At 41.9% G+C, this 23,590-nt stretch overlaps 1 protein-coding gene across 1 annotated transcript in view; it reads right to left on the minus strand.

The window, feature by feature from the left end:
• Positions 1 to 23,590, minus strand: part of LOC133110161 (CUB and sushi domain-containing protein 3-like) — a 317,158-nt gene that overhangs the window by 42,370 nt on the left and 251,198 nt on the right. The window contains 14 exon segments of the mRNA XM_061220063.1: positions 15 to 188; positions 2,327 to 2,500; positions 2,846 to 3,019; positions 3,838 to 4,032; positions 5,478 to 5,663; positions 6,908 to 7,096; positions 9,758 to 9,904; positions 11,228 to 11,416; positions 12,406 to 12,519; positions 14,164 to 14,244; positions 15,670 to 15,815; positions 18,888 to 19,065; positions 22,395 to 22,583; positions 23,160 to 23,369. Coding sequence (XP_061076047.1) covers positions 15 to 188; positions 2,327 to 2,500; positions 2,846 to 3,019; positions 3,838 to 4,032; positions 5,478 to 5,663; positions 6,908 to 7,096; positions 9,758 to 9,904; positions 11,228 to 11,416; positions 12,406 to 12,519; positions 14,164 to 14,244; positions 15,670 to 15,815; positions 18,888 to 19,065; positions 22,395 to 22,583; positions 23,160 to 23,369 — 2,346 coding nt within the window.

Raw genomic sequence — 23,590 nt, forward strand, 5'->3', positions numbered from 1 at the left:
GACCTGTCTCCCACCTCTGCAGACTGGTGGGGGTTGGCTCCACTGGCGGTTGGCTTGGCACTGGGTTCGGGACGGACCCTCCAGCATGTAGCCCGTGTTGCAGGAGAAGGTCACCACGTCGTTGAGGTTGAAGTCATTGCCGATGGTGCGCCCGTAGATGGGGCTGCCCGGGTGTCCGCAGCTGATGGCTGTCAGGGAAGAAAGAGGGGGCTCAATCTGTTGTACGTGGCTTCAGAAGATAACGAGTTCGCTTTCATATTACAAGCGGTGGACTCCACAGGGCTAGACTTAACAGGGAGAAAAAGCAGAAAGCAACTTTTTTTTTTTGCAGTTGAAAAGTAGGTGAAAGCCCGGAGGCACAAAGAGGAGGAAAACAGTGCGCTCCTGCTGAAGATCTGCAGCATCCAATAAAAGAAGATTAGGCCTGCAGGGACACTTCCAGAAGCTCCTCCAATCTGTGTGAGGCAGTGTTGCTTTTCTCCAAGACAAATCCCCTTCCCCCCAAAAAAAATCCTAGGGATAAAATGAGAATCCTACACAGAAAGTACAACTTCACTACAGAATAATGTTTCAAATCAAATAGCAGGTATTTCAGAGAAGTTCAAAGCTTCTAACGGATTGGTGGTGTCAAGGCACGGCACATCACTATACAGCACAATATAACGCGTTATTGCCTACAAGAGCGCTAGCAGCAGCCATGGGCACAGCCAACCAGAGGGTTTCAACTGGATGAAAGACTGCATCTGCCTGCAGTGCCACCAGACCCACTCCCTATCACAGCAAGTAGGACAGAGTGAGAAAACACTGCAACAACAGGCCAAGAAACATATTATGTGTGCGTGTTTGTGTGTGTGTGTGTATGTATGTGCTTGTGTGTGTGTGTGTATGTGTGTGTGTAAATGCTTGTGTGTGTGTGTGTGTGTAAATGCTTGTGTGTGTGTGTGAGTGTGTGTGTATTTGCATTTAACTGTGTGCACACAGTACACACATTTGTTATTGTTTTGGCTCTGTACTCCAGCACATTGGATTTGAAATAAAACAATGACTATACGGTTAAAGCTCCGACTGAGAGCTTTAATTCGAGGGTATTTGCATCCATATCAAGTGGTCCGTGCAGGAATTACAGCCCTTTTTACTCTCGGCCACCCCATTTCAGCAGAGCAAAAATAATGGGGAAATTGGCTGCTCAGCTGTTTCTTGGCCAGCTGTGTGTCTTTGCATCGTTCGTTCATCCACAGGAAAGCTTGCACAAGGCCTAGAGTTGATTTATTGGTATGAAATTTGCATTTGGAGACCCTTGCTGTTGTCTCTCAACAGCCGTTGTATACTGCATATAATATTTAGCTCTTGAGTTCACAGTTGTAAAATTGCATGATAAAATGGCAGGAAAAGAACACATACCCTCCACCTCCCCATCCCCTTACACCAGGATGTGCCCCTGTGTATTCATCACAATCTGCCAAAGGGAAAACTCCGCCTCTCAATGCATGGTGTGCATTAGCACTCATTGACCCAAGGACAGAACTGCTTGGTCAGTGGTTATGTCAATCAAAAGGGCAAAGAAATGAAGCTATTCTGAAAAAGGGGGGAGGGACTTGCCCGCAACACCCCCAAACATTATACCATGTTTAAAGGTTCCAACATAATACACTGTATATTTTCCTAAATTTCAGAAATGTTGTCATATGACACAGTATGGAAATTCTTTTTCAAGTGGACCACTAACATGGACAAACGTATGACAATATTCACATTTATATTGTGCATCTATAAATAGATTTTACTCACTGCCGTTCCTCGGGAAGTCAGCCAGTCTGTTAGCACTGCTACTTTAAAGGAACTCAGAAATCTAACGGTAAAGTTGGCATTTGTTTTTGTTTTTTTACTTTATCTTGTTTATTTTCTCTGATGGTATTTGTGTTTGATAAGGAGAGAGGAGAGGAAAATAAATTTGGTGACTGCTTGTTTGTCTCATTCAGGGAGAAGTGCTCCTGTTGCACCCTGTGAAATTAAATCTGAATGAACAATTTGCTGTTGCTTGAGCAGGGGGTTTTTTTCGATGGAAAAAGACAGATGATGTGTTCAACCAACTCCCTTTACCGCCGCCCTGTGTCGGCGCTTCACGTACTGTGAAAACGGAAAAATAGAATTTCTGCACACTGCAGTGCTCTGAGCAACAACAGCGAGCGCACTGTCAAAACAGAGTGCCGTATGCTAATAAACATAGATTACGATTTTTCGCATTCATCTGAACCGGGGTTTTGTAAATAAAGAAGCGCATCTGCGATGCGGAGGAAGAAGACGGCGCGGGGAAGCGGACACTCACGCACACACGCCGGGAGCTGTCCTGACCAGCTGTGGTCCTGCTGGCAGATCCGGACGGAGGAGCCAATTAGGCGGAAGCCGGGAATGCACTGGTACACCACTGTGTCCCGGTAGCCGTAGTTCTCACCAATCACCTGCCCGTTCACAATGTGCTCCGGCATGCCACAGTGACCCGCTTTGGGGAGAGGGAGGAGCCCAGCAGGGACATGGAGAGTGAGGAAAATGAGTGTTAGGTACATATAGAGTCAGACCGCACTCTCTCCATGCACACACCGTCTCAGTGTTTCATACCACCCTAAGTGGACAGCATTTACAGCTTAGAACACCTCTGCCTGTATTTACAAACCAGGGCTACCGGGTTAAACTGCCATTCTCATTTCTTATCTTTCCATTTTCGAGTCTACCCGCGGACCAGTCGGCAGGGCAAAGATATTCCAGGCGGGATCGTGAATACTGAAGGATGTGGACTGCTTGGCTAAGATGGAGGACTGGGTCTGCGCTTGGTATTTGGTGTCAGTACCGAAGCACTGGGTCTCGGTGCCGCTCCACAGCCCGGTGGACAGGCACTCGCGTACGGTAGAGCCCAGCAGCACGTATCCCTGTTCGCAGGTGAAGATGGCCGTCGCTCCGAAGGTATTCTGCGTCCCAATCTTCCGCCCGTGCGGGGGTGTGAGGAGCTCACCGCAGGAAACGACTGAAAAAGAGTATGTCCACTGAGTCAGTCTAGTTTTTATAAACAAGATAGAATAAACCACAGCTTGCGTTCCCAGTAGCTGAAGGCGAGCACACCACAGGACCAGTAAAGTAGAATTTGTACTTTTCAGCTCCACTCAAACAATCCCATTAAAAGCGACTGACTCACAACCCAATTCTGTCTTCTGCTGTTGCTCGTACATTCATATTTCACAGGCAATAAAATCTATCATGTCTACTTCAGACCTGGATGTGTTTCAGCATTGATTGAAAGTGAAATTCACTACTTCTCTAGTTGTCCTTGTTGTGTGATACGATGCCATGCTTTTGTTCCTGAATTCATTTTTTACCATGAATGTTTAAACACCGAATCTAATATTAATGGTCACGTAAAATATAAATGACTTCCCCCACATCTGTGTAGAGCTGACAGTGCTGCGCTAAGATTTCCTGAAAAAGGACAGTAGGCCATATTTGACTCGGTGGCCGTATGGTTGGAGCATCTGCCCTGTCCCTGGAACATTAGGAATACAACTCCCCCGAGACTCGGTGTCAGGGAATGATACCCACGGGCTCCCTGCTTAGCACACATTAACAGGGACTGATTGTGGGCAAATGTCCAGTCCGGGGGGCGCGCTTGCAAACGAGGCCATTGTACATCACAGCGACTCCCCACATTGCTCAACTATAAACAATAAACATGTCAATTTATATAGAAAAAATATCAATATTTCATCCAGCACATCTGCGCGGCCGTTATTGGGAAACGCTCGTTTAAAACGCTGACTGTTGACAAAAAGGAAGGGGAGGGACGCTCACTCTGGCAGTGTGGCCTCTCGTTGCGCCAGCTCCACACTCCATTGGCCAGGCACTGTACGTGGGCGGGGCCCTGGCGGAAGTACCCCGGGTCGCAGGTGAAGATGACCTTCGTCCTGTACTCGTAATTGGATCCGTTGACGATTCTCCACCTGCCGTGGTCCAGTGTGAAGGAGCCGATGCTAGGACAGGTCACCACTGGGGGATTCCGGCAGACACAAGAGCCCCGGGTTATTTTCATCAGACCTACAGCGCTCATCCAGGTCTAAAACACGGACAGTGCAACACAGCTATTTACAGAAGGATAAACAGCAGGTTTCCCAGTCATGCCATTTGCTGGAGATGACGGTAATTTTGTTGAAGGTGTGGCATTATAGGATATTACCCAACATTGTCATGGAATTAGCGTGTAATCTCGTAATCTGTGAAAAACTGTTTATCTGGTATATTTATTTGCTGAATGCCAGTGTCCCAGATTGCAGGCTTTTAAAATGCCTAGTCATCTGAAATAATAGCTCACGAAAATGATAATAAATAAAGTATTTAATGATGATATTTCTATGCATTTTCAAGATGATGGATAATATTGTCTCTACAGGAGGCAAGAACACCTGTGAGTCTTGCAGCAGTTTAGCCTTCCTTTCATTCTGCTGCTGTAAATTGGGTATTGTGAGCTCTGTTACTTAGGCGTTTACACTCAGTGAGCACTTTATTAGGCATTTATTAGAATTCTTGTTTAGACTTATTAAGTCTTCTGCTGCTGTAGCGTATCCACTTAGAGGTTTGACACGTTGTGTGTTCAGAGATGCTCTACTGCACACCACTTGTTTGGTTATTTGTGTTACTGTCACTTTCCTGTCAGCTTCTACCAGTCTGGCCCTTCTCCTCTGACCTCTCTGATTAACAACACATTTCTGCCTGCAGAACTGCTGCTCACTGGATGTCTTTAGTTTTTCACACCATTCCCTGTAAACTCTAGAGACTGTTGTGCGTGAAAATCCCAGGAGAACAGCTGCTTCTGAGATACTCTGAGATGTCAAACTCTCTTAGATCACATTTCTTCCCCATTCTGCCATTTGGTCTTAAGAACAGCTGAACATCTTGACCATGTCTGCATGCTTTTATGCATTTAGTCGTTGCCACATGATTGGCTGATGAAATACTAGCATTAACAAGCTGGTGTACAGGTCTACCTAGCAAAGTGATCACTGAGTGTATATTAAACTGTAATACACATTATTAACAACATTTGAATAATATGTACAAAATACCAGACTACACCGACTGTAATAAGTTATCAGAGCGCTGCTCACAATGAGACAGAAAGGTGATGAAATGCATTTCCCTTTGACTGCCGCTTCGCCTTCTGTGCCTCACCCAGGCTCCAGTGAAATGGGCAGTAACTTAATGTTTTGGGTAAAATGTTCATCTGCTCATGAATACCTCAGTGCATGGAAATGTGAAGTCCTTCTGGTTCGTTAATTTCACTGACTTTGTTTCCACTGATACTTTCTGGCGCTCAGCTGTCCTGGAAAGCCTCCGTGTAATTGGGTCTCGCTCGCCATTCTCTCTCTCGCCCGCGCCAGGATGTCTCTCTCTCACACCTGTCCCAGCGCTCCCTCCTCTCCGGGCCTCTTTCTCACCTGAGCAGCGGGGGGTTTTGTTGTGGTTGCTCCAGGTTCCGTCAGGCTGGCACACGGCGGTCGTTAGCTCCTTGGAGGAGAGCCGGTAGCCGTCGTGGCAGAAGTATGTGACGTGCGTGCCCACGGAGTAATCTGCACTCAGCACACCCCCGTTAGCAGGGGCTTTGGGTATTCCGCAGGACACAGCTGGAAGGGAACGGGAGGACAGACACATGCTACTCGCGGCGAAAAAGAAAAGCAGGCACACGCTGCTTGCTGGGAAGCTGCAGCAGGCACCTGGGGTTGACACAGAGCCACTGCGGGGGGGACAAGACCGGCTGACGGAGAAGAGCGGCTAACGCCTGCTGCTCTTCCATGTAACACGCCACACGGTTTATTTACCTCTTCATCTGGTACAGTGAGCTTACGCTGCCTTTCAGATTCTACAAGGGCATTTGGGTGCGCACCTTTGTTTGTGTGCATGTTACGGGAGTGTACGTATGTGTTTACAGTATGAGAGAGTAAGAGAGCCGCTGAATTTGTAAGGCTCTGCTAATTACACAGTGATTCAACAAAAATATTCAGCTTCTTAGTAATTAATCTGGGCTTGAAAAGAGCAAAATGACATTTCCATAAACAAGGATAAACAAGATGATCAAATGTTTCCTTTCCAAGAATGAAGGCATTCACAGAATTCAGTGACACTATGGCAATAAATCACCCATGTGATTAGTACAGTGTCTGAAATAAACAGCATTACCATCGAGACAAAAACAACAAAATGAATAATTAAAACAATATGACATATTTTTATATATGGCGCGTTAGCTAAGCAGTGACAGAGTACATTGTGCACATGTTCCAAGCGCTTTACGATGCAAAGAGAACAATGCCATAAAAAGCAAGAAACATCATTCATAGAAATTCCCAGCGTATCTCCAAATCAAGCCAAACAAATCCAATTCAATGTTCTTTCTTTGGCCTGCACTTTGACAGATTTAAACACACAACCATTTTATTTCTGTGTCTCGCACAGCGTGATGAGTTTATTGAAACTGGTGGAGAATGTTACATTAGAAATGGGAAACATTAACACCCCCGCCCCAAAGAAGAAGAAAAATAAACCCATAAAAGAGATCACTCAAAGTCCTAGACAAAGAACACTACGTTCAGATCTATACCATAGTGCTTCTTAAATTACATTATTCATTCGCTCAGCGGGCTTCTGAGAATTTAGCTCAGGAAGACACCGCATCTAATTACATAGATGCTGGATATTTACAGAAGCAATTTCGGTTAAGTACATAGCTCAAGGGTTCGACAGCAGAGGGCAACCCACAAACCTGTAGATACACCGCAGGCGCCCTAATCACAATGCAATTTTGCACTCAAACACCCGAGCTCACAGGGGAACCTGTGTTAAAAGCGGTGTCGCGACACCCCGCGCCTACCTTGACAGGCCGGGACGGGCGAGTCCCAGGTGTAGTAGCCGTACGGAGTCTTCCGGCACACGGCCGAGCTCTGGCCGATGAGCCGGTACCCGCGGTCGCAGGCCCAGCGCACCACGCTGTTCAGATACCCCCCCGTCTGGCTGAGCACCGACCCGTGGGGGGGGGAGTCCGGGGTGCTGCAGTACAGAGCTGCAGACAACAGTAGACGTGAGCTAATCCTCCGCTTCCTCGCGGAAAACATCTCCATATGTCCGGCAGCACAAAGAGCAGCGGAGCGGATTGAAGCGAAGGGCGGCGCGTCTGCTCCGTATGCTGCGAGCGTTCGGCACAATAAAAAAAGCGCACTTCTGCGTTTACGTCCTTTAGAAACACAAACGCCGCGCTGGGTAAAGCCCAGATAAAAGAAACACCGTCTCTGCTTCATTTATACTGAAGGCCTCTTGTGCGTAGTTGGAAGCAGCCCCAGAGACTTAAGTGCTATCACTTCTCATAGAAAAGTTTTGAGAAGATATAGTTCACTTTTTAATGATTCACTTTTAATAAATTATTTTAACTTTAATGATTCTCACTTCAAAGCCATTGCTGCCAATGACATATTGAAAGAAATTATATTTAACATACGTATTTCGCACTGGGGACTGAGCATGCAGCTAGTGGTGTTTGTGTCGGTAAATTCAGCGCGAGATAGTCACACAATGATGATCACAAAAATAAAAAAGCATCTGACAGAGGACACACACAACTGGAATTGTTATATAACGTCGCATACTGGCAACAGTTCTGTTGGAATTAGAGACTGGCTTACAGAAATCATTTCACACACAACAATTAATAGCATTTTCTGAATTAACATAGGACCACAGCTGAGTCCGATTCTTATACAATATGCAAAGCTGTGGCAACACAGTTCTAGGAGAGGAGCTTTAAAGGAGGAGGGCGATCGGAAAACCTCTCCAGCAGTCCCCCACTGCAGAGGAATCCACCCGTAGTGCAGCCAAACCAGTGCAGCAGCGTGGCGTAGTGCTTAGAGGAACCGGTCGTTTAACCAGAAGGTTGCGGGATCGATTCGGCAGGACCTTCTGTGCAACTGCCTCCGTACATGTCCTATATCGATTACTTTTTATCTACGGAGCTTGACCTTGGCAAAGGTTCCGGCTAGGACAAGCTAATAGTAATATAATGAGTGGCTGCTTTGTTAACGTTTTGCTCAGTCAGGCAAGGAGATGGTTGATCAGGAGGCTACTCTATGAGCAGCTGCGCCCAGACAAAATTCTGTGAGGCAAGACTCATTTAAACTCAGTGAAACTGATGACAACATCCCAGAAAGGCATGAACAGCCTGTTATTTGGGGACACGGTTGTTTTAGGAAAGCTGGCCAGATGTTCCGTTAAAGTGTGAAAATTGCCAACTTTTTTTCTGTTTCAGAAAAGATTTTCCTAGAATCATTCAACAGTTTTCCTTAAATTTAACTTACAATGTAATTCAGGTATGAGGATTTGTTCTTCACATCACAGTTTGCAGGGTTCAGCTACAGTATCAATCAAACTGTGCTTGTTAAGAAACAAAAGTTATACTCCCATTTATTTGTAACTCAAAGGTAAAGATAAATTGTGACTGAACCCAAACCAATATGTCTAGAAAAATGTAATGCATTATAAAACGCACTGAAAGCCTAAAGCAAGTAGTATTATATTTCAAATGAAGTACTATTCAGAGACATTTAATTAATACATGATGTTTTATGTACTATATGTTTTACCTTTTAATATATATCCTATGAAAATAACTGGATTTTTGATGCCTTTGAACTCTTAAAGGCATCACAGGTAACTTCCAAGTCACAAATTTATCAAAGATTAATGCATTTCTTAGCAGTCCTTTTTTTGTAGTTGTAGGTTACAGGTCTATACGTCATTTTTAAGTTTCCTGAGGGATTTTCCATGTCACTTGAAATCTGTGACCAATGCAGCCATTGGCAAGTTGGCCAACATTTATCTTTTCAGACTGAGTCCCTCGATGCATTAATACAAAAAGGCAGGCTATGGAACAGTGGCTTAGAAGAGCAGGGTCAAACTTCAGCTTCAAACATTACTTTATCTGGACTGACAGAGATAAATAGCTCCCACAGGGAGTGCTGTGCTTTTTTGCAGTCTCTTTCAGTCTACGACTGCATACTGTTCTATATATGGACATCACTATTATGGCTGCCAAATTATTCTGTTGTAAATTATGAAATAAAAGACCTTTTAAATTATTCTAAGGCCATCATTTTCAATGTATAAACAGTTAATAAAATGCATTCAGCAAAACATTACTGTAGCTATTTAGCAGTGATCAGCAATTTCCATCTCTACCACTCATACCTGTGATGGAGCGCATACATATTGGCAACAGAACATCATTTATTGATGAAGGCAGTATGCTGAAATATTTGGACCTTCAAGTCTAATCTATTTTCCTTATTTACAAATATGTAATCTATATGCATCCCAGGACAAATGCATCATTCATTCATTGCAATTGATTTTCACTGGGATTTATACAGCCATTTGTATTGCTGGATATTTACTGACAGAATTAATGCACCTTGCTCATGGACACAAGGGCCGAGTGCCACCCGAATGGTGCTTGTAACCTGCAAGCCGCAACCAACTGTTTCTCTCCAAGGATGCCAGGCTGCTGCACCCCGTCTCTCAAAAGAACCCCATGCATGCTTTCAGGGGGAATGCTTTTTCCAGACATCTTAGTAATCCGCTCAAGCCATCTCCACATGCTAGCGGAAACATGCAGAGAGCATAAACGTGCAGGAGAAAGGTATTGATCTAAAAGGATACATACTTTGATACTCACCAACATATCTGAGGTTGAAGCCCTTCTTGTTGGTGCCGTGGTCAGAAGACCAGCGCAGGAAAAGCTGGTGACCGGTGGTAGAGATGTTGAAGGGTGTAGGATGGTCACCACTCAGGGAAGCCAGACTTTGACTGTGAATGGTAGGACCTTTACATACACACACACAGACACACACAACACACAGAATAAAAAACAAGGACAGCACATAAAACACATTAAATCCTCAACCTTAGAAGCAGAAGCAGAAACAGAAATTCATTCAACTTAATTCTGAGCTTTTATCAGTAAATGATTTTAAATGGGTAGAATTAGTAAAAAGCTCTGTTCAAACTTTGAGGTAGAACTGTGTAATTGCAGCACAAATTGGCTTCGCTGCTCCGCTATTATATTTACTTTGGCTTGCAGTCCAATAATGCTCTGACCACAACAGGGCAGATTTACCAGTTGACCATGCACACTTACAGTACATTACCTTGACCGCCAATTTCCCTGAGTTGGTTATTTCTGACAGTAATAACTTATTACAATTATACACTGAAAAGTTACGGTATTCCCACTAGCACGAAGCCATTTGCAACTGTGACCAATGACTCTCACTTGGTCTGGAACAATATTTGTCCTTGAATTCTAATTCACTATTAACATCATAAACATAGTTGGAAAGTTCAGCATTCACAAAAATAAACTTTTTTACAGGTTTCACTGTAATTTCTTTGTCAAAGTTAAGAAGATTCTGATTGAACCGAGTGGAACAGTGTCAATTGTTCCAGTTAAGCAATAACTCACTCCAGGATGTGGTATATAGAAATTTTATCACAGCTAAGGGGTGTTGTTTGGCCCAATGCGCAGTGGAGGGATGCAACCCCCGCTCCCAAACATAATAATATAGATATTATAGACATAATCCAATTAAAACCATTTTTTATTAACAAAGTGGTTGCTATGCAACGTTAGTAAACTGTAATGTTGTTCTGCCAAACTCACAAGCTAGTTAGCTTGTTAGCTACTGTGAGTGAGAAAACAAGAGTTTACGCCTTTTTGATGTTTATTTGTATGTTCCCACTGAAAAACTGTCTGACATTAGTGGGAGCATGTCTACTCATTTTATATTTGAAGAAGCGCTGCTCTGCTTTCTCCGGTCTACCAAGTTTCGGTCACCCTAAAGCTCTTGCACTTCTACCAACTAACGGACACAAATCCCGCTCACAAATCAAGACCCACATTGGATAGTTTCCGAATCACGTGAAAGCGGAGGCAATGCATAGCTCTGCATCCCTGCTCGCTTGCAAATTCTGGGCAACATTGTAGCAAGGCGATCGACGTGCTAACAGGTTTTCATTTTGACTTTCATTAGGATGGCAGCTTCGCCGCGGAGTCATTCTTGAAATAGAACTGTAAACAAGCATTATTACAACAACGCACAGCAGTGGTATACAGCACATATAACAGACAGATATATGGGTGTCCTACCATCAAAGATTTCCAGGATGTCAAACTCCTTCTCAGTCTGGAAGAGCTCAAAGTACAGGGTGATGTTGTAGCCCTTCTCCACACTGATGGTCCAGGAGCAGGTCTGCAGGTTGGGGTAGCTGTCTGGGAAGCCGGGGCTTAGGATCACCCCTGTAGAGTCAAAGCGCACCTCACTGGCAGGGCACTGTGCTGCAAGGACACATGGGACAGCGGGATTACTTTGACTGCCACAAGCACTGCCATGTTACACGATGCGCCTGTCACACTCAGGGACGGCTGCAAATGCGATGCTATGAATAATGTTCTGTGCTGTTTTATGTCATCGTTCCCTTTCCACCAGTCTCCGTCGTAATATGCCCGGTACATGTACACAATGTGCTTTGGAGCTGTCTAGCCTCCTGTACTTTAATCTATTCGCTGTTCAAACCAGAATTAAATTATGTCATAGAAGGAAATAAATTGTGAATATGCATGTAATACCTTCTGAAGTACTTGCTTTATAGAGAACAATATATCAGGTTGAAAGAAAGGAGGTTGAAACATATTTTTTCTTTTTTGAAGGTAAGGTTTAAGCACATCCATTAAAGCTAATGAGTCACCACTGACCAGGCGCAAACACACACCACAACTGACCACTCTCAAAAGACACATTAGATGTGCCCCCATGGCTTGGGGCTTCTATACATTCAGAACCCACACGCACACACTATCTATCTATCTATCTATCTATCTATCTATCTACACACTGTATATGCAGTTGGAAGTCAGAAGAAAATACATGCACAAACATCCACATGTATTCCTCTTCCATCTCCTTCTTCTAGTTCAGCATTTCACACAAAATGAGTTTAGTGTTTTATATTGTGCATTCTTGTGCCCGAGGCAGAGGCAAAATTCAGATAAAGTAAATGGCTCTCGAGGGGGGGAAGAGGGGGAAAATGTGGCTTCATGAAAGATTAACTACAACAGATGTTCAGGCCAACAAAAAAATGGCAGGACACTGATGCATTAAAAAAAACAAAATGAATAATTAAACCTAGCCAAAAAAGGGACAGAAATGCCGGGACCATGAATAGAAACAAAGAGTATGGTGGGAAAGGTAATGAATCAGATCGCTCGGACTGGGGCGGTCCCATGTATGAGTGAAGCGGTGATTAAATCGCATGTACGGCGGGAACCTTGGCATGCCGGTGGAGACCCGTCCATCTGCAGCCTCTCCCCCAGCCTGCAGGTCAACACCTCGTTCCCCACCAGGGTGAACCCGGGGTGGCACTGGTACCTGATGATGTCACCTGGAGGAAATTTCCACAATGTGATTAAAACATTCATCTGATTAAGAAGGACACCAGTCCCGTAGTGCTGAGAGAGAAAGGTTTACGAGCACACAAATCAGTGAGGCATTTTACAAGACACTTTCAGCATCAGTGACTTAAAAACATTGATTTAGCATGGTATTCACACAACACTGGAGCTAAGGAAAGTTACAAATATTTGCCATCAGTGATTCACTGATTTAGAAGTAATCATAGTGTTTTGGGGTAGAGCGCAAAGAGGTTTTATTGGTCGATATGAGATAATGATCCACAGGACATGGTAGATGCACCCATTAGGGTGCTCATGATTCCTAACTCCGGCACTAATGTCTCATACCATTTTGAAGACCAGCAAAACTGTAGCACTAAGAGAGGATATAACCTGAATGATTAACCACCGCAGAGCCATCTGGGGAAATGGCAAAAAAAGGGGGCAGTAATGATACATTCAATCCAGGTGGTGAATCCAGATGCGCTATACTGCATCGCTGCTTCAAGACTGGGGCCAGTACGCTAAAATCATTCAAGGTGGAGAACCTTAAATTGATCTTGTAGCAGGTTCTAACTGAATAGCAAACATGGACATATATACATAATACCCTCCAGTTGGCAGATAACTACTTTTGATAGCATCTAATATGGCCATTATGACTGCACACTTCCAAAAAATGACAGTGTCATAATCTCGTTTATACTCTAATATGAAGTGCATTGTAAAGCAACAGCATTCGATAAGTTAAGCAATTCAAGCTTTGTACAGCACTATCATGTTTTTTGATATTGAACTCACTCTAGCATGTGATTATGACCATAGGGCAACCCACACACATAATGATCAAGGAGAGCAAACAATCTCATGTGAAGTTTAAGCACAAAATGAATAAAATACTATGGCCTTACTGTATACTATCAGAGTCGGAACTGTTTTTTGATTGAAACAGCTCGCAAAGTCACTGATCATAAAAAGTGAAAAACTGAAAACTTGCATTGAACAAAGTACTGTATTTAACCGAGTGTCACATTTAAGGACATGTATTGATTTAATCAAAGGCAGTGTCTCGTACAGAGAGATAGAAAGCAATTTTCTGTTAGCTGAATTAAGCTTGCTCAAAACTGTTGCTACTTTGTGTGACTGCTTCCTACGTGCTAAAGTCTAAAGGATTATATACGACCATGGAGGCGGTAGAACTCCTCTGAGTGTCCATACTCCATGTGTAACCTAGTAGATTAGGTATAAAGCTCATGAAAGCATGACATGGTAGCTAAGTATGGCAGAAAATCAACACATTGTTAATTTATGATCCCAAACACATGCAATGCATCTGACAGTTTGAAAGCACCCGTGTTTTTTTCTCATATTTTGGCATATTTTACAGCTAGAGCCAGGGGAACTGGATCACACATAATGAGACAGACTACTGCTCTGATCACGTTAAAGAGGAGATTTCATCCAGTTCCATCACAGTGGCGGGAAAACAAATTTCTTAAAGAAAATCTCATTTATTGCACAGAGCAAAGCTGGGAAGTAAATATATTAAAGGACAACACCTGTTCATAAGTTTCCAATTATGAGCTCAACAATGCATATCAAACAAAGAACACGGAAGGCAGAATAAATGTTACCTATTTCAAATTCATCATCGTCTGTCAGGACGTCAGCGTTGGCGACAGCTGAGGGAGGCTGGCAGACTCTAAGCTGGTAAGCTGAAATGAAAAATAAATGTATACATCAACTGAAGGGTCTGTGCTGGTGACTGGAGAGTGAGGCAAATCCCAAAAAATGGATGGTGCTTTAAAGGACTCACAAATTTGAGCCAATTAGCATAGTTTTGAGTTGGATCACGAAGCAGTTCGCTTCATAGAATTCCTTTTTTTGACAATACAGTGCTGCCCGGTGTGGTTCATGTGGATCAAGAAGCCTAACTTACACTATAACTAAATTGGTAACAAAATGCAATTTGTTCTAAATACCGATATTCACAAAATACCGATAAGTTCACATCTGAAATTAAAAACATTTCAAAGATGGACCTACTTTTTTCAAAAGCATAACTTTTCAAAAGTATAAACATGACTTTTGCTCTATCCATTTATGTTTGCCAAGTCCTCCTACAGTCACTTTAAAAATGGCAGGCCCTGTACTGCATATGTAGCCTATATGTTTTCAAGCATACGACATGCGGAGCATGTACAAGAATGTATACCACAACAGGGTGCTGTTCGGCCTGAGGGGCGGTTAACCACCCTGAAGTGTTGTACATTCTTGCACATTTTGTGCACAGGCATGGGGCGGTTTATGGCTCCAAAGCCATGGCTACAGCTAAAATGTAAGGGGGGAAATAAAATAAATAAATAATATAATGAGAAAAAATAATAAAAAAATTTTAAAACAGAACTGAAACCACTATTCATCCGCCATTTACCTAAATATAGTTCCTCTCTGCCCTGGTGCCCTGGTCAAACAATCTTGAGTACGGAACTGATCTAACTGGTCAGCCAGCTACCAGCTGTTTCAAAACCTAGCTCGAGCTTTTAAGCAGGGTGAGCAATGTACACATTCAACACTATCAGCTATCAAAAAGATAAAAAAAAGTGAAAAGATATTTAACAATGAGTACACATAACTAAACTAAGTACACATAACTTAAAATACCTGTATTTTAGGTACAGGTATTGTGAACACAGTCAGCTGAGTCGTTTGCCTCCACATAGGCATGTTAGGTAATATTTCTGAACATAATAGATACTAAATCCTTGACCATAAAAATGCTAGCTGAGAGGAAAAAATAAAAAAGCGGTTGCAATTTAAAAAATCGCTGAATAAAATTGACCAAATATGTAACCTTAGACATTGATTTTGGGAATCAAGTGTTACAAACTGTTGCTATGGTTACGTTTCCTTTCATTGGGACGTTCCAGATACCACGGAAACTCCTTATTCCAACCTCATTCAAACGTTGGAATGCTGGAAGACACAATAACGGCGAAGAAACAGTTCTCTGGATACGGGCTTCTGCTTACCAAATAACCAAACGAAATTAACCAGTGGGATGCACTAAATGTATGTACACGTAAACAAATAAAAGAGCGAACTTCCTTATCTTGCAGTTTTCTCTGTCTCGCACTCACCGTGGTAACAGAGCACGAAGAAGCCACTGCCGCTGAAGTCACTGTGGAACTTGATGAGCACCTGGTTAGAGGTGCTCTGTACAGCTTCCAGGGCGGCGGTCCCACTGAACTGTCCTATCTGTGGTGAGTTCTGATCGGGTCCATCCCTGCAAAGACGGCGGAGTCCATCAGCTTAGCTTCATCCATGCAAACGATCCCAGGAAAGTGTTAACATTATTATGTTTTTAACTCACCACAGAAATGTGCGGTCAACATTTTCAATAACATGAAAAAACAGCTAATCAGTGAGAAAAACGAGCATGTAATTAAGTGTGTATATAGGAAATTAAAATATCTTGCAGAAGTCAAGCAACCCCAAAGTGCATTCACCTGTATATACTGTAGCTCTGAATATGTATATTGTATGTATAATTTACAAGCAACAAATTATGATATTTGTAAGTACCTTATTAAAATTCAGTAAACAAAGGCTAAGAGTGGCGAAGAAAGAAATTAATGTTAGTCAACAAATAAATTCCAGACACTGCTTTGATACTCTTGGGTGTGTTCCCTCTAGAAGCTCTGTGACCTAACACAGTCAATGCATTACTAACATGGAGTCACTAACATTATCTTATCTTTGTTTGGCATTCACCTGAACAACACCATGTCTGTCACAGAACATTGCAGTTAATGAACAGATTCTAACAACCAACCCAATTACACATTACACATGAATATATAAAGGCACTGTCTTCATGAAATATCATTGAAGCCTGTTGCACTATTTATTAGACCATATTAGGTCCCATTGTTTAACTCATCTCATAATTTGAAATGCCAAACAATTCTCGAAAAACAACTTTCAGACAACAATTCCCAGCACCAAAGGAGCTGAATGTTATCAAAACTAATTATCTCATCAAAACAAAATGAAAAAGAACACAACAGGCGATACTGCAGATTGAAACAATACAAAATATAAAAATAAGGCGGGAGATTGATTTTCAGCAGAAGCTGGTTTTACAACAAAAGCTCACTCAACACAATTAATCACGGAGAAGAGATGCACTCTATGTAAACTGGCTTTTTAGTACAGTCAAGCTGGGCTAATGAACAGCAGGCGACAGCTGATTAAACTGGGTCATCCATTACTTTCTAATAGTTGAAAGGCGCACCATATGGTGGTTTTAGTACACAACGAATGCGGAAAATTGCAGCATAGAGAGGTGACTCGGCATGTTACTTTTCCGATGACAGTTTACCAACACCCACCCCTACCCCCACCTCCAACAGATGGTTCCAGACACTTTGGAAATGCTGAGGGACATGTGAATGGTGATGAGTTATGGGAGTTAGGGATTCCTGTTGTGACTCGTGGAGGTTATTGTAAAACAGAATTTTGGGGCTGTTCATTATTTTGTGATCAAGAGATAATCATCTCAGCATTTGCTATCTCAAGATCATAAGAAATGGTACTCAAAATATTCCATAGGTCTCACTTATCCACACGGATAAATAAATGTATACCCTTGTATATGGTAGCATGTTTATTCTTCAATTTATTTGGGAAAATAGCACTAAAAACTCTGCATTGCTGTGGGATAATATCTGTAAAAACTCAGCATTGCTATGGGAAAGGAGTCATTTTGGAATAATAAAAACAAAGACATTCAAATCCAAGATGCTCACAGAAAAATAATCTGTACCATACTTCAACACTGTAATAAAAACAAGGCAAAAAAACACTACATAGAAAAGCATGACCAACACGGTTTGACCTTGGAAGATAATTATTTTTATCATAATTTGCAGTGCAGCTAATCATACTGTTTGTGGCTACAGGCCAAAAGCTACTCATGACAAAACTACTGATTTACATGACCACAATAAGTCTCATTATATATTTCTGCAATCATGAAACCTTTAACAGGATTATGGCATGATGGGTGAGAAGACACACTATGTCACGTTTCAGTGCCTTCCGGTGATTTGAAAGGAATGGAACTAATTATTGATTGCATCTACAAAAAGAACAAAGAAAACAAGAATTATCTGTCTTTTTTTTCTGTTGCTGACAAATATTTATCTTCCTTGACAACTAAGTGGGTATCTCATCACTCCAATATCTCTGAGTCTACAATCTAAATTAGCATTTTCTTATTTGATGTTTACTGTGCGTGGGGTAGTTGCATTGCTGCGTGGGATAGTCCATGGCATTAAATAAAAAAGTGAAGTTATCCATCTACTGAGCACTTTCATTCCTCAGATTTACTCAGTTATTCATCTTTCCTGCACCGCCATCACTCAGCCACAAGCGAATGTCTCTCCGAAGAGACCGGAATGTGTGTGCAAGTAAGAATGTTCTCATAAAACTATTGTTTCTGATAAATGGGATATTATGAATAAAAATGATACCATGTCAGTTCAGGATGTATATTGTCCTTATGCACGGCTGATGAATGAGGCCCTCAGGTCTGAGATTATCAGAGATCTCCAAAGATATTCTCAAATGCGTATAGACTACGCATCACTGCTGAATGTGATGTATATTTCAAAATTCTCTCATATATTATTCCCCTCTCTGTGTTTTCCCTGTTCCTTAATGGCAGGTTTTCTCCAGATGTTAGACACTTCTACAATGCACTGAGGAGAAATGAGTGATGTAAAGACACAGAGACTGCAGACTGTGCAAATACAATAATGTAGTTTCTTTTGGAGCTCATTTTTTAGACTGGAGAGGCTGGCAGGTTTGCAGGCAGGGTTCATAAATAAACGTACCCTGAGGAGTTTAAAGTGCAGAGCTGCATGAGGGATCATAGGGTGGAACAGAACTATTCTCCACACTCCTATACACACACCCCATAGTTCCACTTGTGGGGCTAAGATGGATCAGACCCCACTTGTTTAGAAACAGGAGTGCACTTTATAACAAGAAGCAGGAGACAGCCTGACTGCAGTGTCACTGTACTTACCAATGTGCCATTTTAGGCTGATTAAAGTTCAAGCAGAACGTATTCTGCAATTATCATCATGGACAAATGACGTCAAAATTCTCAAAATAATTCCACGGATGGTTTACCCCTTAGCGTGGTATCCAAGAGGTATTTGCATCAGTTACGATGAAGTCATGGAGGTATGCCTGCCACTTTGGGGTGACACTATAGATAGCACTAACCAATCAGTGAAGATGCCATAGATTGCTGCAGCGATGATGTCAGAGATGAGATGATTCTTACCAAACAGTGATATAGTCATAGATAGGTTCAGTGCTCAGGAGAGTGAAGTTGATGTGAATTCCATTTCCTGGTGGCACTCTGATGTTCCAAAGGCAGTCCTGAAAGTTGGGGTACTCTGCAGGATGCCCGGGGGAGTAGATGGTCCCATTCACCAAAGTGATGTTTCCCCCGCACAGAGCTGTAGGACAGACAGCAAAAGAAATGACCACCTTTTCATACATTTCCCTATTTCAGCTCGATGCTCAATCACCGTTACAGTACTGACTTGTTGTATCTCTGCTCATATTGTTCTTCTTGCTCAATAAATTTCATTTATCTTGCCATAATGCCCATGTTAGTTGCTTTGGATAAATGTCCCTGTCAAAGTCTTAGTCCACAAATAGCTCAAGTGAAATTAATTTAGCTTGGAGCAACATAGAAATGCCTTATATGGTGTGACCACAAAGCAACTGTATGTGACTGTTATACTAAGCCGGTCATTACACCCATCAATTATATAAATAAGGAATGACTCATTAATTATTCATAAAGTAGTGATCAAGTTTCAGTTTCGCTAATCAAAGTTGGGATGAAAATAGTACACTCTTTGGTTCAGGCTAAAGAAACATTATAAGCTACATACATGTATGTGTGTTTCCCTGCTGTGCATGAAATTAATTTCAAATGAAGGTCACAATATGTCTTCTGCCTTCTTCCTCCAGTGAGCAGCTAATTCAAGCTGACATCTGAGGGGTTTTTTTTAATTAAGAGTGAGGGAGCGGGGTGCATGAATCCACTGTAATATTCATGCTCTTTTTGGCAAGCTGATGTTATACCCTGAGGTCAGGAGAGAGAACATGCTTCGGCAGTGGGTCAGAGATCTCCACAGAGGATATAACATGTTTAATTTAAGGACATGATCAAGGGAACAGAGGAAGTTCCACCTTAACTCATGCTTTTCATCCATAAACAAACCCTTCATGCTAACCATCTATAGTAATTAAAAAAAAGGAAAGCTTCCATTAGCTGCAGGGAAAATCACCCCCATTACCTCAGAGATATGACCCTTAGTGCTACTGACCAGTCAACCCAGAAGGGTAAGAATCTAGGAGCAGTACGGTATATGCAATCATGTCTTGTTCTTATTATAAAATACATAGAATCTCCATGTTATTATCACCAATAATGAAGAAAACCTATAAACCCTCTTGAAATGTGTATCGGGAATAAAAGAACAATGATATCTACAGTACAGCACTACGGTGTCCCAAAATACAAATACCTAATTTGAATATGCACATATAATTACATTGTAAGTGTGTATGCGGGAGAAAAAATGTATGTGTGGTTCATCCATGAATGGTTGGGCTGGCACAACCTCAAGAGCCTTCCTCAAATAGTTATTTTATACATTTATGTAAAAGCAAGCAGGGTGGGATTCATCCAAAAAGTCAAGCATTTTTTTATTGATAATGAAGTTAGCAAGCCACCGTCAAAGCTTCAAGCAGCCCCACACCAGCTAGACCTTGCGTAAATGGCCTGTAGGTTCGGAGACAGGTGTAACGTTTACATACATGGCTACTTCAACAATGTAATCTAACCTAACTTGAGAAGTGTAGCATAAACATACCGATACAATTATGCCCACAGTATGTAATCCATCTTTGAAGTCAAATAAAGTATCTGTCCATATACTGTATGTATTTTCTATTCATTACATTACATTACATTACGTGGCATTTACCAGACGCTCTTATCCAGAGCGACGTACAACAAAGTGCAAATCAAACACAATTCAGTAATAGCCTACCTGCTACACAATCACAATAATCACATTAGCGGATGAGCTATATATAAGTGACATAGTGAATTGTATGTATTTAATGTATAGTAGTATATGATGGTTATCAATGATAATGGATATAAACACAAAACTGTTCTGTGGGTATGAAGCTAGAAATGTGTTCCTCTTTTGTGTTACCTCCGGCTTAGACCACTTCCAGTTTCCAACTGAATACAAATCCAGTTTTACCAAATGAACAAATTCAGATACCGTCCAAAGAGTGGCATCTCTGCAGACCCATAATACCTACTTAATAAGTACAAGATAAATGGTTTACTCATTGATGGATTCATTAAGAGAGGTAGAAGCAGTTCCCCATTCAATGTTTCCCCACTGATGCCATGTCTTTCATGGCGTTGACAGGATCCATCACTGTCTGCTGTGAATTTAGTGTATCTTTCTACCTACCCTTCTTCTTGGTCAATAGCTTACAAGTTCTCTGTAATCGACACACACATCCATTATTTATGACATTTCAGCTTCCAGTTTGCAATGTTTCTGTATTTGAGGGAGCAAAATGGATACTATTTTAGCAGCTGTCAGCTGCAGACAGGTTATGATGCAGGATGTGCATGCTAATTATGTCAGACTCACTCTGGAATATTGGCATTTCACACGAATTCAGGGCCATCTGCCCAAGTGTAAATTATCTGAGTCTGTGAGTTCTTACGTGGTGGGTAATAAAAAGGGAAGGGTACTATAATATAAAGGTCATGTCCTTGCACTGTTGCTAAGTAAGTAATGCCACATTCCAAGTAAAGATGTTCCACGTTTAAACAAAATTAAACAGTTTGAAAAAGAGGCCAATGATCCTGGGTCACTGAAGAAAAGCCAATACAGAAAAACATTCTGTAAAGAGATGCTACTTGTTTCTTATAGGTTATTAACTCATGACAACTTGAAGGCTGGAGAAATATAGGATTAATAAAGGATTTAAATTAAAACTGCTATTTTAACATCACTTTGCTTATGAACACTGAATTGCACACAACCACTATTCCTGAAGTGTTCATATCTTAGAAGCGCTGCAGATATTCACTGACTGAAATGTATTGTGTCGCAGGAGCAGAATTTCTCCAATGGAGTATAAATATGTGTCTTACTCCTGGCCTGGATTCAGCCGATATTGGCCCTTGACTCACAATTAAATGCAAGTAATCATTCTTTTCTGCACAAACTCAATATGAGTCACCAAAATTAAAAAGCACCACTAACACTTTTATTTATAAGCTAATAAGGTCACATTTTGACTGAATTCTTATTCATTGTCCTCAGTGCCAAAATGGATCCTAAACCTTGCCAAGAACAGGCCATATATTCAGCATTCCCTGTAATTTAATTTTGCTCAACCACTTTGTAACAGTTGTATAACTGTAAACATCACTGTTGGCTTAAGGTTCTAAAGACCTGATGCTCTAACATAAAAATCTGCACTTTTACTGGGGAGTGAATCTAATTCATGCCCTTCAAGAATCTTTGTCATTTTGTCCAGACTGTCATATATAATGGTCATTTTGCTATATTTGAATCTTTTATTATTCAGAAATGTTTTCCTTGAATGAAGACAGGACGCAGTAAAGCTGCCCTTCACAGATTGAATGATGGACAGGAAGTGAAAGTAACTCGTCCCACCCTCACTGGGCACAATGCGACACACAGACGAACTAGCAGACCACACCCCTCACCTTCACAGCGTGGCACAGGGTGGTTCCAGGTCCGGCTGACTCCATGGAGACAGGTGAGGGAGGCTTCACCAATCAGGGAGTACCCAGGGAGGCACTCGAAGGATACGGTCAGACCAACACCGAAATCAGCCCCAATCACGATGCCATTGCGGAATGGCCGTGGGTCAGGACAACTCTGCAGCTCATAAGCTGAACACCAGCAGAAAGCAGAAAGAAAGCAGAAAAAGTAAGTACAGGTATTCATTGCAACTCTTTACATGGTTGACAGGGGACTTTGTGAAAACAATAACTTTGCTGGTGCATTTCCAAAGTTTATTTTTTTAGATTTATTTTTCAGGGAGTGTACTTTTAGAATATTCTCAAGTTTATTCACAGTATACTTTTCATTGTTAGTCCCTGTGTCCCTGTGAAGGTAAAACAGCACACAAAAGAAAAGGAAACAAACAAAAAAGAGCTCATATTCCTGCCAGTCCGTGACATCGCTGTCTGCTTCTTTGAAATGGATTAAAAACATGTATTTATAGGGCGTACGATTATAATGGTAAAATGTGTGCTGCTTTGACAGTCCACCGAGATGCATGAAAATAGTCCCTATGCAAATCAGACCACTTTCACCAAAACAGGTGGCAATACACTGGAGATAAAATGTCTCGTTTGTGTCCAAGACGATCTGAAACGTTTTCCGGTCGACACATATTTTTAAAATCTCTGGCAATCTGCGAGTGGCAATAAAGGCAGTGGGTCCCAAGACAGGGATGACCTTACCCTGGTAAATGATGTGGAAGCCGGGCTTGTTCTGCGAGTAGTCACTGTGGAAGAAAAAGCTGGTCTCATGGGTGGTGCTGAAGAGAGGCTCGGGAAGCCCTGGGCCGCTGAACCTGTCAATCACAGAGCCCATCTCCTGTGAACCACTGCGGATCTCCAGGTAGTCATGGATGGCCTCTGTCGAGAAGTTCAGGAACTGAATGTGGATTCCTGAAAAAGCAGAACAACATTGAAGATAAAAACATACACAATCAGCAACAACCACAACAAGAGAAAATTTATTTTCTTTTTTTTTTGAACCAGGAAGTCTCTTTCTCATAATTTCTCTGTCTCTCCATTTTGCCGCCCATCACTGCTAATCTTTCAGAGCTCATAATATTAAAGCTTTCCTTTGCTGTATCTAGAAAGGAAAATACTGCCTTCAGTATCAG

The sequence above is a fragment of the Conger conger genome, chromosome 1 (genome assembly GCF_963514075.1).
Source record: "Conger conger chromosome 1, fConCon1.1, whole genome shotgun sequence".
In the NCBI taxonomy this organism is placed as follows: domain Eukaryota; kingdom Metazoa; phylum Chordata; class Actinopteri; order Anguilliformes; family Congridae; genus Conger; species Conger conger.